The 18,316-nt window shown below is 39.7% G+C and overlaps 5 protein-coding genes across 10 annotated transcripts; 1 reads left to right on the top strand and 4 right to left on the bottom strand.

Annotated features, from left to right (window-relative positions):
- Window positions 1–289: 289 nt before the first annotated feature.
- LOC137714641 (N-terminal acetyltransferase B complex catalytic subunit NAA20) lies at window positions 290–3,736 on the bottom strand. Of its 2 annotated transcripts, XM_088690563.1 has the most exons (8): window positions 3,504–3,736; window positions 2,819–2,936; window positions 2,421–2,560; window positions 2,225–2,315; window positions 1,399–1,531; window positions 998–1,067; window positions 604–664; window positions 290–521 (listed from the first exon to the last, which is right to left on the bottom strand). In XM_088690563.1, the coding sequence occupies exons 2-8, from the start codon at window positions 2,853–2,855 to the stop codon at window positions 430–432; spliced, it is 624 nt and encodes a 207-aa protein (XP_088546689.1). In that variant the 5' UTR covers window positions 2,856–2,936; window positions 3,504–3,736; the 3' UTR covers window positions 290–429. The 2 variants fall into 2 exon arrangements, with proteins under 2 accessions (XP_088546689.1, XP_088546690.1); XM_088690564.1 differs by lacking the exon at window positions 2,819–2,936 and having other exon boundaries at window positions 3,504–3,731.
- Window positions 3,737–4,303: 567 nt separating this feature from the next.
- Window positions 4,304–6,302, top strand: LOC137714767 (uncharacterized). The gene is made up of 2 exons (XM_068453901.2): window positions 4,304–5,203; window positions 5,685–6,302. The coding sequence occupies exons 1-2, from the start codon at window positions 4,364–4,366 to the stop codon at window positions 6,093–6,095; spliced, it is 1,251 nt and encodes a 416-aa protein (XP_068310002.2). The 5' UTR covers window positions 4,304–4,363; the 3' UTR covers window positions 6,096–6,302.
- A 115-nt stretch (window positions 6,303–6,417) lies between these two features.
- On the bottom strand, window positions 6,418–7,222 carry LOC148697736 (uncharacterized; the record flags this gene model as incomplete). The annotated part of the gene is made up of 3 exons (XM_088690570.1): window positions 6,418–6,585; window positions 6,623–6,659; window positions 7,050–7,222. Coding segments are annotated over 3 exons (336 nt in total), but the record flags the coding sequence as incomplete, so codon positions are not given.
- Window positions 7,223–7,332: 110 nt separating this feature from the next.
- WDR5B (Transducin/WD40 repeat-like superfamily protein) lies at window positions 7,333–9,451 on the bottom strand. The gene is made up of 2 exons (XM_068453902.2): window positions 8,733–9,451; window positions 7,333–7,842 (listed from the first exon to the last, which is right to left on the bottom strand). Exons 1-2 carry the CDS (start codon window positions 9,390–9,392, stop codon window positions 7,558–7,560), a joined length of 945 nt encoding a protein of 314 aa, XP_068310003.1. The 5' UTR covers window positions 9,393–9,451; the 3' UTR covers window positions 7,333–7,557.
- A 398-nt stretch (window positions 9,452–9,849) lies between these two features.
- Window positions 9,850–14,220, bottom strand: LOC137714766 (F-box protein SKIP17). 5 transcript variants are annotated; one of them, XR_015960443.1, is made up of 13 exons: window positions 13,814–14,219; window positions 12,863–13,038; window positions 12,463–12,657; window positions 12,270–12,350; window positions 12,106–12,191; window positions 11,907–12,028; window positions 11,632–11,696; window positions 11,483–11,555; window positions 11,284–11,346; window positions 11,123–11,187; window positions 10,924–10,998; window positions 10,503–10,777; window positions 9,850–10,214 (listed from the first exon to the last, which is right to left on the bottom strand). XR_015960443.1 is itself a non-coding variant. In XM_088690569.1 (12 exons), exons 1-12 carry the CDS (start codon window positions 14,138–14,140, stop codon window positions 10,555–10,557), a joined length of 1,551 nt encoding a protein of 516 aa, XP_088546695.1. In that variant the 5' UTR covers window positions 14,141–14,220; the 3' UTR covers window positions 10,218–10,554. The 5 variants fall into 5 exon arrangements, 2 of the variants coding, with proteins under 2 accessions (XP_088546695.1, XP_088546694.1); XR_015960442.1 differs by having other exon boundaries at window positions 9,850–10,191; window positions 12,270–12,380; window positions 13,814–14,218; XR_015960441.1 differs by having other exon boundaries at window positions 12,270–12,380; window positions 13,814–14,216.
- Between the last annotated feature and the right edge of the window lie 4,096 nt (window positions 14,221–18,316).

Genomic DNA, 18,316 nt, shown 5'->3' on the forward strand with positions numbered 1-18,316 from the left:
CTTCAGAGGTTTTGAAACCACTAATACACGAGAAAATCCTTCGTAGGGAGGCCACATGGTCACGCTTGTGTGATCATCCAATAACAAGCTCCCATGCCTGGAACTAATGAGGCCCGATGAACCAAAATACAAGGGGTTTTGTGTGTGAGAGCAAGTTCAGACCACGCGGAATCAGCTGCCCTGCTTATGTTTTTCCCTAAATTCACATCAATATTATTTCCACAAACTCAGATTCGCAGTGATTAGAAGTGATTTTAAAACCTTTTGAACCAAACACAAAGCAAGAGACTGCGACAATACAAACTTGTAATAAATCCGCTATGTTTTCGTGTACTATTCATCTGAACCACACACTAGGATTCTCAGTTTCACAAAAAGACATAAGCACAAGGTAATGCATCATCATCATCACACTTAGCACGAATAGATTTAGTCATACTCTAATTCGTCAGGAGTAACTGGCCGTTTGAGAGGTATGACTGATTTCTTCTCCACGTCACGAGATAATGCCTTCCTCATATCTGAAACGGGCACAAACTTGTTAGAAAGGTGAGAATGAAAATATGTTGTGATAAAGAAATTATGAACATTGTGAGAACTCACCTAACCCGTCTTCCTCCCCTGAATAGTACCGTAGCACTCGTCTATAGATTACATAGCCAAGCTGTGGGAACAAATAACAGCAGAAAAAGAAACAGATAATGAGCATTACTTGTCCTGATGGAAATTGCAGAATATCCAAGTCAACTATGTCAGCTTCCCACAAAACCACACAAGCACATAGAAGCTCCAAATCATATACTTGGGAGTTCTCAAAAGGTGCACATTTGTTATATTGATATTAAAGGAATTACTTTCAAATCTGTACCACAAACAAGAATTTTTTTTTTCACGAAAAACGGAGAGTATGCTAGAAATATAGGTAACCTACTTTCCACTGATTTCAACTGGGCTGAAAATACAAAGCAAACCATCTCCACTGCTAAAGAAACATTACCTTTTCGTACATCTTTATGGCGGGTGTGTTTGATGCTCTCACAAAAAGATCAACAAAGTAACCCTTATCACTGCCAAATGAAAGTTGTTAAAGAGGTGAGGCATAAATGACAAAGACTTGAAACTCATACAACCCAGTAACACTTTGCTCTCAACCTAAAAATGGATTCACAAGACAATACAACCCGCAAAAATACTCCCAAAATTGTAGAGAATTCAATGCTCATTTTTTAAGATAGAAATTAGAATTACATGACAAAAGGAAAATGGGGTCCGAATGGTCATAGGATCACTTCACCTATCATCAACATATATCTGAGTTTGTCAAGAAAACTATTATCGGAATTTCTATTATCGCAATGAAATGATATGTGCAAGAAGAAGGCCAAGTTTCTATCATACATCTGATCGCTGAAGTTTTCAAGCAAGTTCATGAGTTTCTTGGCCAACTGCTGCCTGCGATATTCTGGAGAAACAGTTACTGCAGTTACATGACCATGCCATGACTCACCTTGCCCCTCAACCTTTCCCATAACTGCAAATAAATCAAAATCAGATAGCTATCTGTAAACCTATTAAGACTAAAAACAAGGCTTCGAAGGAAAAGAGAAAGAGAAGCAAATCATATTAGTATCAAGAAGCAAGCCAACATGGTGACCAATTGGAAATATCCACCCTCTATTCTCACATAACCTGAATGAACAAATCGGTGAGCATCTCGTACGTGTCACTAACACTCCATTTTCGAGAACAATACGTAACAGAAACTAATCCTAGACACTCGGGAAAACAATCGCTAGCATTTAATTCTTCACAAACCCGTATGCTAAGCAAAGGCCCGTTTCTTAATCTCCCCCTGCCCCAACCACAACCTTCCGCAACATATTGTCTTTAGCAGTCCAATTCCATCAATTCCATTATCCAAGCAACCAACTTTATACCAACGGGCGATACAACAAACTTAGTAAAATGTAATTTTACAAAATATGAACAAAATAGTAGCATTATATACCAAGTCAAGTGCTAATTTAAGCATAGCATAGAAGAAAAAGCTCAATCCCAAGTTCCAAACTTCTTATCCACCCTCCATTTTGTACTTACAATGGAAAACTTTCAACCCCAAATAAATGGGATTGCAAGATATCATTTGTAAATGCAAAACTACAAATATATATATTGCCATTTTCCAAGGGCAAAAGCAAATATGAGAGAGATATGGGGTGCTTACTGTAACCCATAATTCGGTGTCCAGGTGCTTCGGCAACATGAAAGTAGTCGGGCCATCTCGCCAAATACGTCATGTAAAACGACATATTGAACTGCAAAATCACCAGATTTATTAGAAATTTGCACAACAATTTCAGGAAATTGGAGAAGAAAGTGCAAGGAAAGCGAACTGGAAGAGCAAAAGGAAAGAACTTTACAGTTTCGGTGAGGTGGTCGAGATTCACAGAGGTGAATCGAAGAAGATCATTGCAGCGGAATCTGCGTATCGTCGTCATCTCTCTTTGGAAGCTTGAATACTCGAAAGAGTTTGACCGGTGTTTCAGGACGGTTTTACCGCCTGGACAAATAAGTAATTAGACTAGAGCCTTGCTTGAGAATTGAGAATTGATATCGGGATTTCATAAGAAACACCTCAAAATTAATTTTAAATATTTTTAATTTTCTCCAATATCTTAACACAACTATTTCACCAAACAATATTGCTTGTAACAAAGTCGAATAGTTAGAGATCATATCATTTTCTTCCTATTCTTCCTTGTTTCGTAATTGACACACAATCTTTATAGTGAAAAACAATCACATAATTGTTGCTTACCTCCATACAATTCACATGTCTCAATTCTTAGATTCATAATGTTATAGCATACATACTATTTTTCTTCTTCTTTGTCATAAAATGCCAAAAGCACTCGCATTTATCAATCAACACTTACCTGAACAACAACATGCCAACAAAAAATTGACTTGAAAAAACCCCGCTGTCATATGTTTTATTATTTTGCTGATGTGATGTGCTCAAAATAAATGGTTAGATTGGCCCAAGTGTTACATTTTCATGTATAAATTGATAATGTTGGTGGCAGTGTCACTCTTCTTGTATATACCAGATAAGCAAACAAAATCTACAAAAACCCAGAAAAGCAGCTCACAAATGTAATTATATGAATGCAAGATGACTCGGCATCTTACTATATAATATCAGACTCGTGTCTATGATCCTGATGAACTCCTTACGATACCAAAAAAAAAAAATAATAATCACTCTTTTTCTTTATATACAACACAGGCCAGGAAACACTAAAACACAACCCCTAAATCCAACTGAATCGGATGTAAAACAAATTCGAATATAATTTTCTAAGGCGAAATTTCTAACCGTTAAATTGGATTAGACAAAATCATGAAATTTTTTTCCAACAGCCCAATTATATTAAATCACAAATTTGAAGCCGATTTTGACATGCAATCGGTCAATCAGGTAGGAATCGTTTCGGACTAACCTTGATGGCGTGCGTCGGAAAGCTTGAATCCGAACAAAGCTCCAAGGTTTTAGGGAGATGCTGTTGATGTGAAATCCAACATGCAAAGGTTGAAGGAGAGGAACTTTAATTTGAACGATCTGGAGCAGAGTGGCTGCTTGGTGACGACGGCCGGGCAGGATAAAATTTGGTGAATTTGGATCAGTGGCCCCTTAATATTTTCCCAGTCCCTTATCTATAAAAATTCACACTAACTACTCATACTTCCTATTGTTTACAATTTGCCACCTTCATTCATTTAAATTCACTTTTCTGTTAAACAATGACACGTGAAAAGAACGTGTGCTTTTTTCCTAGATCATTCTCGTCATTTTGTTAGAGTGCTGTTAAACTCACCCGATTATTTTATTTGGAGTGTGATATTCACATACTCATTTTTACTTTTTTCATACTTTATTAGTTTTAGACCCGTCGAATCAGATGATTTGAAGAAGATCAATGAACATAAATTAACAAGGAATATGTGAAAAGTAAAAAAAAAAAATGTGTCGATAGCACACCCCATTTATTTTCACATCCATATTATAAATTGCTTCAACTTCAAATGACCCAGTTGCAGAAACTGACGAGGATGCCCTTAAAAGTGGGTGCCAATTGTAAAACAATACAAAATTTGGATGGTTGATTTATAAAAGGATTTAGTTTATGTGTCATTCATGCAATTTTATCATTAGGTTATTTTAGACCCGAACCGAAAACCCAAATCGCGGTCCGTTAACCCGCACCACAAAATATATATCCTTTTTTTTTCGATCTATTTAATTCAGGAAAATCAAATCATCATCATCTTCCCCAAATCCGAAACCCATTCAAAACCCTAGATGAATCTGCTGAAGGCAGAAATCGCCAAGAAACGGCAGAGACTCGAAGAAGACACCGGCGGCAAGCGATTCTTCAAGCGATCCGAGATCGAGCAGAAGCAAATCCAGAAGCTTCGGGAGCAAGAGAAGCGCGAATTAGAAGCCAAAGCCCAGCGTCAAGCCGCCGCCTCCAACTCCGCCTCCGCAAGCGGCTCTTCCGCCGCTAAATCAAACTCCAATTCCGCCGCAGCCTCATCCTCCGGCACCACATCCTCCAACGCCGCTGCGTCTAAGTCGTTAACCGATGAGCAGAACATCGACAAGATGAACCTTCCGAGACAGGAGGTCGTACGCCGGCTCCGGTTCCTCAAGCAGCCCATCACTCTCTTTGGCGAGGATGATGATGCCCGGCTCGACCGGCTCAAGTACGTGCTGAAGGCCGGGTTGTTCGAGGTCGACAGTGACATGACGGAGGGGCAGACGAACGATTTCCTTCGCGATATTGCAGAGCTGAGGAAGCGGCAGAAGTCGGGGCTTGTGAGCAAGCGGCAGAAGACGGAGGTTGATGGTGGTGTGGAAGATGGCGAGGGCGGGGTCCGGGAAGACGATTTGAGCGCAGATGGGTGCTCGAGCGGCGTCGATGCTGATAAGGATTTGAAGCGAATGAAGACGAATTTCGAGGAGCTGTGTGATGAAGATAAGATATTGGTGTTCTTCAAGAAGCTGTTGAATGAATGGAACCAGGAGCTGCGTGAGATGCCGGACGCGGAGAGGAGAACTGCTAAGGGGAAGTCCATGGTTGCTACATTCAAGCAATGTGCGCGCTACTTGCATCCTCTTTTCAAGTTCTGCAGGAAGAAGGTACATTGAATATGGCTTTTGGTGTTCTCATTCGATTTCGATTATGTTGTTTTAGTTAATGATCAATCACATTGTGTTCAACTTATATACATTGTGCGAAAACGTAATCAGTTCAATGATCAATCGCATTGTGTTCAACTTATAACATTGTGCGAAAAAGAACTCGGAAATAGAAAGCCGAAACTATTCTTTTAGGTGTAAATTCCTTATATGGTTGATCTTAGAAGTTGGAATTTAAAACCCAGTTCTTTCTTATTGTATAATTCTCTTTCAAGTATTACTTGTTTGAGAATCATATCAACTTGATAAAGAGTTAGGGAAAGAATTCGAAGGAATGCTCTTCGGTGTATATTTTTCACACAAATGAGCTTAGAATTTAAAACCCTGTGCTTTTTTCTTGTTGTAGCTCCCTTTGGATTGTGTAGTTTTAGTTCACTTGATCTTTAGATGTATAATTCGACCGTCGTATTTTGATTTGTAGATCCTTCAAGATGATATTCGCATAGCATTGATGGTGGTGGTTCGGTGCTGCATGAAGCGAGACTACCTAGCTGCAATGGACCAGTACATCAAGCTGGCTATCGGGAATGCACCGTGGCCAATTGGTGTCACTATGGTTGGCATCCATGAGCGTTCAGCTCGCGAGAAGATCTACACCAACAGTGTGGCTCATATCATGAATGACGAGACAACTCGGAAATACTTGCAGTCAATCAAGAGATTGATGACCTTCTGCCAACGACGCTACCCAGCCATGCCTTCAAAAGCTGTGGAATTCAACAGCTTGGCTAATGGTAGCGACTTGCAGTCTCTGCTAGCATCGGAGGAGAGGGCGGCCGCTAGTGGAAATCAAGCCTCAGACGAAAGGCTTCTGCTAATGCCAGCTCCATAGAAGAGCTTATCATGTATAGGACGAGAATGATCTGTTTGTGTGAATTTTTTCAATGCACAATCAAACCGAAACTATGTTATGAAATTAGCTCGTAACTTTTATTCAATCGAAATCGCTAATCGATATTGATCGGGATATAACATCTTGTAGCTTTGTTCTAGAAATAAGATGTAGTTATACAAACATTGTGAATGCATTCGTTTTGTACATTTGATGTTCACAAACAAAGATCATCGATTCTTCCCAAAACCAAACGTGTCTTCAACACCATTGTTCACCTTGCTTCTCCGCATGGCGGTCGTGTCTGCATACGCCTGGAGAAACGAAAACGACAGTAACTTTAGATGTGGGTTATGCCAGTTAACTAGGGCAGCCGGCAGCGTATTAGCCCATCGCACCAAGAAGAAAACCATGAAAACAAAGAATAGAGAAAGATGTACCAACAAGTGCTAATTAGTAAGGCTGCTAAGATTGTCACTACTACTGAGTGCTAATTAGTAAGGTTGCTAAGATGTACCACCAATCACTACCACTCCAGTCAGTGTAATTGTCCATGGCTGACACATAGAAACAAGAAACTTACATATTAGATGAACCACAAAACCTTGTTTGATCTCTTCGGGTCTGTTTGAAAGTGTTTTTAGAATGACTTCTAAGTGTTTTTCAGACATCCAGAACTGCTTATGACAACATTTGTATAAAAGAACTTGGTAGAGTTTTTCCAAACAAGTGCCGACTTTTAACAAGAGCTCGTATGAGTAGAAGTACTTTCTAGAGAAGCATTTCAAAACATACCCTTAACTGGATGACCTGAAATTCAATTCCAACAGAGTCCACAAGCTAAGACGAATCCAAGGCAAACCTAACTGAACCAAACCAAACAAACCGATTCAAAACAGAAAAAACCTTATTTAGAGCAAGCAACAGGAAAATAGGGAAGACCCAGGAGCTCATCAGGATGGCTTGGTGTCCCAAACCGCGTCGTATTCAAGAGAAAGGTAGTTCGTGTAGCCATCCATGTCTTCCACAACTCCGTCTTCGTCCAAGAACTGAGACTCTTTCGGGTCAAAATTGCTGCCAAAGACGACGACATTTTCGCTACGAAATATTTGCTGGTTTCGGACAAGTTACGGAGATGAGCGGCACCGAAACTGGGTTGCAGAGATGGGTTTGTACGGAGGTGAGACGAGGTCGCGGTAGAGAATGGAGGAGGGGGAGAAGAGGGAAGAGATACTGATTAACTAGCCTAACTCACACTTGCATTGCTTTGCTTATTTGGATTACAATTTGTTCAATAACTTGGATACACAAGTGAGTCGGGAATTCAATAGCCAAATGACTACGAAAATTTGACAATGCACCGGAGAATGAGATACACTATTTCTGTGGATGGCTGGATTTGTGTGCGGTTCATAAAAATAGTGCATCACATACACGCGTAAATGTTACTTTGATGTTATCTTTAAGTATCTTGAACCCAAATCCTGATAGTTTTATCCAGAGACGCAGAGGCAATCTTGTTCTCCTGATGATGGCAGGAAACAGCGATGACAGTGTCCGTATGGCCTTCGAGTTTCTGAACCATTGTTCTCGGCTGGAGATCCCATAAGTAGACGCAGTGATCCTCCGACCCGCTCACAATGTATTTACCATTTGTCACAGAAAATGTAGATGTTATGCAAAACACCTTGTTCACATGACCTGTATAGATCTTCAGAAACTTCCCCGCCGCGTAGTTTGACAGCCTCTGCACCCAGAAACGAAAAATGGAATTCACATTTCAATTAACCAGAATTACAGAAACAGTCCTACATTAGTAGCTGATATTTAACGGGATGCACAAGTTATACACAACCACTGAGTCTCTGCTTAAATCAAGAACTAGGAACGAGATGTCAAAAAGCAACACACAAATTGGCCAGCAACATGATGCACCTTCTTCTTCTCTTGCGGTTTTTCTAGGGTACGAACAAGGAACAAGTACGAACACCTACAAATGATGCATCAAATATGTGCATAAAACCCATTAAATAGGCCAAACATACCACTCTCAATTGGCCACGGTGATTCGGTGAATGTCAAAAGGCAAAACTCAAATCGGTCAGCAACATGATGCACCTAGTTTCTTCTATTGCGATTTTTCTAGGGTTTGAACAACCAAATAAGTATGAACACCTAAAAATGACTCTTAAAAGAGGTGCACTATACCCATTCAATGTGCCAAACATAGAACTCAATCGGCCATGACAATGGCCAATTGATGATGGTATCTCCAGGTGTTCGTGTTTTCGTACTTTCGTCAGACCCTTCTCTCAGACTTACAAATTACACTGCTAATCAACTCGGACACACAAACAAATTGCCCTGCCCAAATGAATCATGGCACGTTTAATGACAGTATTTCCAGGTGTTCGTATTGAGTACGTTTTCGTGCTTCCGTCTTAATTTTTTTTCAGAATTACCAATGACATTCATTGCTAATCAGCTCAGAGACACAAACAAATTGCTACCCAATTCAAACCGCATGCCGATGAACATCAAAAATCACAACTTTCATGTACCCACAAAAGAAAAACCCCAACTTTTCAACGGCGAATCGGAACAAAAACGAAGGGAAAATGCAGATGGAATTCTTACGAGGGTGTCATTGAGAGTGGCGACGAGTATGAACTTGCCATTAGGCGAGAACTTGGCGAAGGAGACGGAGGCTGATTTATCGTCAATCAGCGTCTTCAGCAGAGTCCCCGACTCGGTGTCCCAAATCTTACAGGACCCGTCGTGGCTGGCGGAGACGACAAGCGAACCGTCGCGATTGAAGCTCACGGAGGTCAGAGGCATCGAGTGGGCCCGGATAGCGTGGAGGCACTTCCCGGTCTTGACCTCCCAAATACGCATCGTTTCGTCGAAGGAGCCGGAGACGATGAGGTGGGACTGGGGATTGAAATTGACGCAGAAGACGCGGTCGGAGTGGCCACGGAGGGTCTTGACGCACTCGCCGGACGGGGAGCGGGCATCCCAGATACGGAGGGTCCGATCGTCGGAGGCGGAGCAGATGTAGTGGGAGTCGGAAGACCAGGCAAGGTCGGAGATGCCGTCGGAGTGGCCGAAAAGGCGGCGGAAAAGGGTTAGGGCGGAGGCGGACCAGAGGATTACGGTCTTGTCGGTGGACGCCGAGGCCAGAAGGGTGCCGTCATTGGAGTATTTGACGCAGGCGATGGGGCCTTCGTGGCCGCGGAGGGTCTTGAGGTGGCGGTAGGGCCTGTAAGGCGATGCTTGGCCACTGCCACTGCTTGCCATCGCCTTCTTTGGTACCACAATTTCACCAGCCCCACAGCTGAAGACGGAGTAAGACTTTAATCTCTTCAAATCATAATCACGTGACAATCACGTGACATCTACTATTTTATTCGTATCCTTGGGTGTATTCAAAATATAAATTAGTAAAATAATACGACGTGAATTTATTCTAATTATCTACTTTATTGTACTTTACTCTACTTTTTGTTCCGATTGCACATAAAAAAATTACTCTTGAAATAGAGCTAATGTATTAAATATTCTCATTGTCCCCTTCTCTTGGTCACTCATTCGGTGACCAAGGAAATCAGGGTCACTTATTGAGATTCATTTTTTTTATAAATCAAAGAGTACGTGACCATGAATTCCTTGATCATCGGGTGACCAAGGAACATTTCCGACAAACACAAATTGTGGGGATGAAGAAAGATAACTAAATTCATGAGAACCAATAAAATTAGTTTGAGAAATTTGTTTTCTTTTGATGAATAGCGGAGAGATCTTTTAACAATCAAGTACAAAACGAACTCATGATCAAGTCCGTAGGCTTACATATACAGAGAACAAAGAAATGACAAAACAGCATACTTCAAGGGCCATTTTACTCGTCTACTGGAAAATACGCGGCCGAGAAAGGAAAGAGCCAACCAGGGACCTTCGCATACGAAACTGAATCTCGGTTCGGCCACATAAGGTTGTTTGATGGACAAGGACGATCATGGCGGCACACCTACCGTCCACGAGTCGTATTTTTCGATTATGGTTAAACTGCCTCTCATATAGGGCTTCAAAAATTACACTTCATAGGCACAAAAGGGCACTCTGTTAGAGAAAGCAGAAAGTAAGAGCTATCAGTAATGCAAACCTTTTACATATTGTCGTGCAATGCACATAGGCATACATCATGTAACTATGTCGGTGGTTCGTTGATTTGTTTTGAACTATGTCATATCCTAATTATCCGTCGGATTTTAGATGATTCATGTAGATAGATAATCATCAGATCTATTTATCTTACTCTAATTTGCTAAATGTGTAAAACAATCCCAAAAAAAGATCACTCTGCAACTGCTTATTTTGCATATGTGAGAGAGGGAGAAAGAGAGGTACATGAATGGATTTGGTGGCCAAAGATTCTATCATTGCCATGCTTGGTTTTGTCCTACACGGCCACATAGTCCACCTCGTCTGAGCTTTCATCATAAATTACATAACCAACATCTCGACCATCCTCGTTGCCACTACCATGATCGCTATTGTAACTGCTCTCAGAAAAACTCACAAACATTGAACCATCAGATAAAGGACTGCTCATCTGCGATGCCAATGGCAGACTGATATCACTATATGGCTCACTGTCAAACATTGGGTCCATGTCGGGGTAACTGCAAAAACCATTCGGAACCAGAGACAACTATGATAAGCCAATTTTCAAAGACCTATTCATTCTAAATTTGGAAAAAGAAAATTAAAACAGAAGAACAGAAAAATGAAGTTCCATTGAAATACAACAGTTGACGAGTAAGCAAACCTTCCTTCTGGTGGAAGCTCAGCCAGCAGACAGAGATTAGGCCTTTCTTCTAACACCTGCTTCAAGGGAATGGTGCTGCGACAAAATAGACCCAAAAAAAATCACTATTAAAATATCTGTGACACAATACGAACTGAAGATCAAATCCCACCGTCAGTATGGTGGCGGTTTAAAAGATGGGAAGGCTCTATTCCATTACCTTAAGGTGTGGCATCTCTGAATCCAGTCATCCTCAGATGCCAAACCTTCTCTGTTAGATATATCCTGTTTGAGGCAATAGGAAAGTAAGCATCACTCTGAGCCCTCAACTTTATATTCAAGCTTACATAAAAAGAAGATGATGATATTTTATACACCCACAAGATGTCTAAGGAACTTGAAATCCCCAGCAAGAACAGCTGTCAACAACCGAGTCGCCTCCACCTTCAAAATTACAATTTAGGTTTCAGAGAGAGAGAGAGAGAGAAAGAGAAAGAGAGGAGGGGGCACAAATGTAGAGGCACAGTATGAAGTGCTCAACTTTTTTTGTAAAAAAAACTTGATAAAAAAAAGTGTTCACCATTTTGAGATGCATGCAATCCCGTAGAATCAAGACTTCCAGCAGATTCCCACCTGTGCTGCTTCCAAGGTTCCTGAAAAATATGAAGTTTCATTAAGTCTATGATACAGAAACTTAATAAAAAGTCTCCTCTATTAAAGGTAACTGACCTTAAAAATGATCCAGTGATCGAGTAGGAAGTCGAAAAATCAACGTACTTTAATTTCTTAAATCCCTGAACAAGTACCCAGATATTAGATTTCAGTCTGACAGAACGCAGTTATTTCACCAAAAAATTGTTGTAAAATGTATTACTCCTCCCAGTCCTTTACTCAATGCGTAATAACTCATGTAGCAATTCTATCTACATATTGTTAGGAATCTACTATAACACCAAACAATATAAGACTCGAGGGTATTGTTTCTTAAAATTCCCGAGAGATACCTTAAGAAGTATACGAACTTTATAATCATGTAACTTAAACCCTCTGAGGGCCAATGATGTTAGATGAGGGCAATTGTTCACCAGATCAACACAAGTTGGTGATTTCAAACTGTCATCTCTACCTGAGATTTGTCAAACATGAGTAAGAAAATATTTTCTGAGAACATAAGGTGAGGTTCCTCATGAAGAAGTGCAATACCTGATTTTGAAGATTCAAAGAACAGACGCTCTATTGATTGACAGTTTGCACTCACTGACAGCAGTGTTTGCCTCAATTCAACGTGACTGAAGATTGCACAAAATCAAGAATCTTGTAGTGTAATCCAACAAACAAGATTGCAAAACATCAAAAACTGAACTTACAGGCCAACAATCTCCAAATCAACAAGAAATGGGCAAGCACCTAGGGCCCCAGAGAGTGACGTATTATCCATTCTTTCAATACTGTAAAGGTGCAACCTTCTTAGAAGAATCCTTACAACAAGCAAAAGAAAGTATAAGATAAACAAGTAAGTCGCCCGAACAAAATTTTCAAAGTCTTAAAATTCAAGCATACCCTGGAGCACCATTGTTCGCGCCTAAAGGGCTTAAACAGGACCTACTAAGAATCGATGACTCCTTCCCTTGTCGGGATCTCTTATCATTCCATGAAAAGTTGGATACATCTACAGAATTCCTGATGGTATAAACTAACGGTTGACAAGATCCAATTGGCGTAGTTGGGCCTGGAACTACCCCAAGCTTAAGAGACCTGAATATTCAATTACCCATAAAGGGGAAAATGTTATACAAATGAGACTATCATGTGCTAGTGCAACATCAAATTAGCGTTAAAATGAGGAAGCATAAAGTATGAAATTAGAACTGTAAACTACAGAGATTCAAAGTTTTCACTTGACACAAATGCATGAATAGACTGTTAAGACTGCAGTTTTTTTTGGGTCAAAAACTCTTACTGGAGAGATTTCCCTGCTCGGTGAATCATTGTGGAAACTACCGCATTGTTAACTTTTGGGACAACTGTTGTCAAGTCAATATTGGCGTAGCAAGAGGAATCCATGGCACACTTATTAAACATTGAACAAGTAGCAGCAGCATAGCATAGGCTTTGTGTATCAAGCATGGAAAAGACCTGCATGTCAGCATACACTCAGATAATGTTTGCATTTCCTATCTAAATTCTGACAAATAAAGTAGTTCTGGCATGCAAACAGTTGGCGCTAAGGCCATTTTTAGATGAGGGATTTGCAAGTGGAAGTGTATTTGGGCCAGATCAGTTAGAAATGAACTAGAAACATTAGATAGCGGTTTTGAAATGCATTACGTGTTCATTACCAATACATAAAGAAGGGATTTTAAAATGACTCATTTGATCCCTATTAGTGTATTGCAAGATGTATCTACTCTTTTCCAATTCCCCATCTAATATTTTGTAGTGCATTTCTAACTAATTAAGCCTAAATCCCTCATCCGAACATAACCTACAGATTGATATATCCACGGAATAAATGAGAAAAAGGGGCCTCGAGGCCAATGCAAATGATAATTTCGGTTTCGATTTGATGGGGCACACACTAATCACTAATAATCGCATATGAATTATGGAATCAAATCAATAATATCAGTGATCAGGCAATTAAACATAACCCACCAATGCAAATCAACCAAAATGCAACTATCAAATCTTCAATTTCACATGCCCCAAAACGAAAATCAACAAAACAATACAGCTTTCCTATTCAAACCGATCGCCAAAATCAACCAAATGCAACTATCAAATGCCCCAAAACGAAAATCAACAAAACAATACAGCTTTCCTATTCAAACCGATCGCCAAAATCATATCAAATTACGCAATCAACCCGCCGGATTCGCATTCAATTCAGCTCGATTTCGATTCTGCGTACCTTGATAGTAAGGTCGGGAGGAAGAACCCAGGCGAGCGAGTTGTGCTTGGAGGCGCGCTTCCTGGCGGAGCGCTTGGCCGCCTCGAGGAGGACGGAGCCCAATTGGAGGGCGCGATCGATGAGCTTGGTCTGATCGGCGTCGGAGGCCCGTGACTCGAGGAGGCGCTCGAAGGAGAGGTCGATGGCGAAGGGCGGGGAGTCGGAGAACTCGAGAAATGTGTCGAGGAGGTGGTCACGATCGATCTGGTTGAGGTTTGGGGTTCTAGGGTTTTGGGAGGGGCAGGGTCGCTTCGCCATGGATGACGGGCTGTGCCGCAGGGTATCCATAGCGGGTGGTTTATCGAAGCCGAAGTGGTTTTTTGAGGTTGGAGACACGGAGTGGGCGTGGTTTGATGACACGTGTTTGTATTTGCGTGGGTTTGGAAGGCTTTTTGCCCGGTGAGGTTATCGGAGCCCCTATATACTACATGGGTGCACATAACTGCACCAAATGCTTTTGTTCTTTTACTTTTTTCATCAATAGATTCACTCTCATCAATCATTCTAACATCAAAAAAAATTTACGTCAGATCGATTACACATTGTTACGCAAACAATTTAAAATGCATGAATGATTATTTTAAAATATTTAAAGTATTGTTTACTTATTTGAAACGGTCAAAAGTTTTGAGAAAAAAAAAAAAAAAAAGTAAGAATAAAGGAGAATTACTACTGATTTGGTATTGATGTTCTTTTATTAAAAGTAGGTATAAAAAAAATACTAAAAAGGGTGTTTGGTAACCACTTAAAGACAACTCATTTTCATAGTTTTGGTTAAAAAAAAACTGAATACGTGAAACAGCAAAAATGAGTTTATTCTCACAGCATAGCAGAAGCAGTTTTTTTTTTCAAAGTACAACAATACTAAACCAACCCTTAGATCAACTAAACATGCTTGGAGTTAAGAATTGTAGTAATTCAAATTGTGTTTGGTTATAGTGGAAATTTTGCTTCATGAAATCAAAGAACCATGCAGTCACATGTAGAACAAAGAATCATGCCATTAGTTGCCAAATTGAACAGAAAACCTTTATAATTAATACACGGAAAACGGGTGTTCAAACTAAATGAAAAATAGGTTTGCAGAGAAAAATAAATTCATAAAAAGAAAAAAAAAAGAAAAAAAAAGGGGGTATCCTTGAATATTTAGTCAATTATTTTAGGTCTCCAAAAAATATGTATATAAATTGAGTGTGGTGTCCATGGACAAAACTTTGTTGTACAAAGAACAACTTTAAATTTTTTAGTTTAACTTGAAATTTAAAAGCGAACTAGAAGCCCAAGATTAAAGGATATCACATGCCGGAAGGCCCAAAATAACTAAAGGGTGCAATATGCAACATGAGTAAACCCAACTTCACCATTATGAGACACTTTAATTCATATATTATAGAATTAAATATGTTTTAATTTGATTTTAAAACATTACTAATTTTTTTATATAACGATATTTTATCTAGATGACTAGAAATGAGCTGGCAAGTCACTCACTAGATATCAAATTCAATATAATACGTTACCAATCAACCGTAACACTAGTCGATAAGGTTGATTATATTCAACACTCACTTTCTTGCATTTGGGCATGCCACATACAAAGTTCATAACACACTCTTTTCTTTCTCAATGGATCACGAACAATGATTAAATTAAAAAAAAATAAAAAAGCTTTAAAAGTAGTGATAGCTTGTCATTCACAAGAATGTGTGTGAGGAACACGATCTAATACACCAATATTATAATACAAATAGTTGGATTTTTTTTTTTCAAATGTCCAACCACTTGTATTTTGATATTTAATATGTCATGTTCCCAGCACATTGAAAAATCTCTCGTCATTCACACCCGAGCATGTGAAATGTTATGATTAATTAGTTTTCATATTTATAGACACCAAATTTTGGTACACCTAATGAAAAAAGCATAAATCAATAATGAAAATAAAGAGAACATTGCAAGAGGAGAAAACGGGGAGTGAAAATCACTACCCTTCAATTATGTTGATATAAAACAAATGTCACATCCTGATCCGAGCTCGACTCCGCCGTAGCATGATATTGTCCATTTCGGACCCCAAACACGCCTTCACGGTTTTGTTTCTGGGAACTCACACGAGAACTTTCCAGTGTATCACCCATCCTGGGATTGCTCTCGCGCGAACTCGCTTAACTTCAGAGTTCCGATGGAACCTAAAACTAGTGAGCTCCCAAAATGCCTCGTGCTATATGGAGGTGGGCATGTACATGTAAGGCATAGAGGAACCTCTCCCTTAGACAATGTGGGATCTAACAACAAGAGAGCAACAAAAAACATAACTTGCATTTCAAGTATATGTAAAACCCCAAATAAATAAATAAATAAAACATAACTTCTATTCATTCTTCCAAGCATGCAAGATCAGTGAGAACCCAAAATCTTGCAACTGGTTATCTCTCAGCTCCAACGTTGAGGCAAGTTTGGAACATGAAAACTACATCTCCCATTGAATTCCCAAATAGCCAATTGTGCACATCCCAAAACACCTCAACTCTCATTCCATCTACCACAATTGTGTGATTGCCTCTAAATTTCCAGTTCAATCTCTTTACCTACATCAGGAAATTCGGTTTAGGTCAATAAATAATTTCATAATTCGGGTTTTCGTAAGTAAATGTTTTGGTTTTCAACTTAGGTCGATGCCTCACTTACGACCTAGTCAGGCACCAACTTCATAGCAATTATGGTTTTAGAACACGTTAATTCATTTGTAACGCATGAAATAGTGTTGATTGAATGAACACTAATTTTGAAAATGTACCTGCAACACAGTCTTATTGTCAATGTTGATCACAAGATATGGCTCATAGAGGCCGTGGGCAGTTTCACACTCGATTTTCACATCATGGGTTTTGCCCAAATCACAAAACTGTGCCTTTGCTCCATAAAAAATTTTCCCAAAAATGTGCTATCTTTACATCAGGTCGATTACACATGGTTGCGCAAAAATTTTAAAGTATATAACAATGCAATTATTTTAAAATATTTAAGGTATTGTTTACTTATTTGAAATGGTCAAAATTTTTGAATTAAAAAAAAAGTAAGAATGGTCAAAAATTTTAAATACAAAAAAGTAAGAACAAAGGATAATTAGATCAACTAAACATGCTTGGAGTTAAGAATTGTAGTAATTCAAATTGTGTATGATTATTGCGGAGCCAAAAATAATCAAGAGGTAAAATGTGAATTTTTGGATTAAAAGGACAAAAATAGTCTTGAGGCATATTGAGATTTTTACGCGCGAGCAACGAGCAATCATCCCTCGACCAAGTCAAAAGTGCCCGAAATAGGTAACAATTCAAAACTTATTTCATCCATCCTCATCAAATCCTCTTCACAAGGTAACTCCCATATCTTTCCCTTTTTATTATATTAATTAGCTAATAAATTAGGCAATTATTCTATTAATTGGCTAATTAATTAGTTAATTATTCAATTATACCCAATTAAACACAAATTAAGAACCTAGCCCACAAAGAGAGTCAAGTGGCCAGTCCTCTCTCACCTAAAGAGGCCAGCCACTCCTTAATGAAAGACCTCACATTCTCTCCAAAACTCACTTCCAATTATCTGGCTAAAATTCTCTAAATTCTCTAAACATTTTTTCCTCAAAATTATAACTTTGGCATCGAAGGTTTTTTGGCCAAAGCGCCCCCCCCCCCCAAAGTCATCGTGGGCACATGAGGCTCTTGACCTTGACCTAAGGTGTTATTTGTTTTGTAGGTGCAATTTTGTCCAAGAACTAGGAGAAAGAAATTTGCATCCACAAATTGGTACTTTCATTGAGAATTGAGTCTCACACTCGTAGAAGACTCTCGCAATCTAAGGTTTTTCTATTTTCTTGTCCATTTGTAGATTTTTCGTATGTTTTTATTATTAGAATTTTTATTTGCGAAAATTCTTTGATAAAATGTAAAAGAGAAGTACAATGGCTAGAAATTTAGAAAATTCAACAAGTGAAAATTCCAATATTCAAGAGATAAGACCGCGGCGATCCACGAGGCTAAATATGACAATAAGTGGAATGGCACCACCACGACGAGTTTCCACCACAGGAACCACCGCAATGGCCACCACAGTAGCCACCCACGATGAAGTTCATAGTGTCACCACCATGGCCTAAGTCGCGCCATCTAAGCAAACCCAAGCTGTATCACCCAAGGCTTACGGCACCAAGGTCATGGCCCAAGCCATATCATTCCACGCCCAACGCGAGCCCAACACGATGCCAAGCTGAGCCTAAGCCTCGCACTCGCGTGCATCACACGTCGAGCAGCACGCTCCCGCGATCTAGCCTGCTCCCATGGTTTCCCAAGCAGCCCAAGTCGACCCGAGATTATCTCAACCATCCGGACCAACCATCGAGCCGAAGACATTCTCACCATTTTTCTATGCGGATTTGACATTTCCTAACATAAATCTCGTGCC

This window comes from Pyrus communis, chromosome 3 (assembly GCF_041283825.1).
Source record: "Pyrus communis isolate YQ-2024b chromosome 3, ASM4128382v1, whole genome shotgun sequence".
NCBI classification, from domain to species: Eukaryota; Viridiplantae; Streptophyta; class Magnoliopsida; order Rosales; family Rosaceae; genus Pyrus; species Pyrus communis.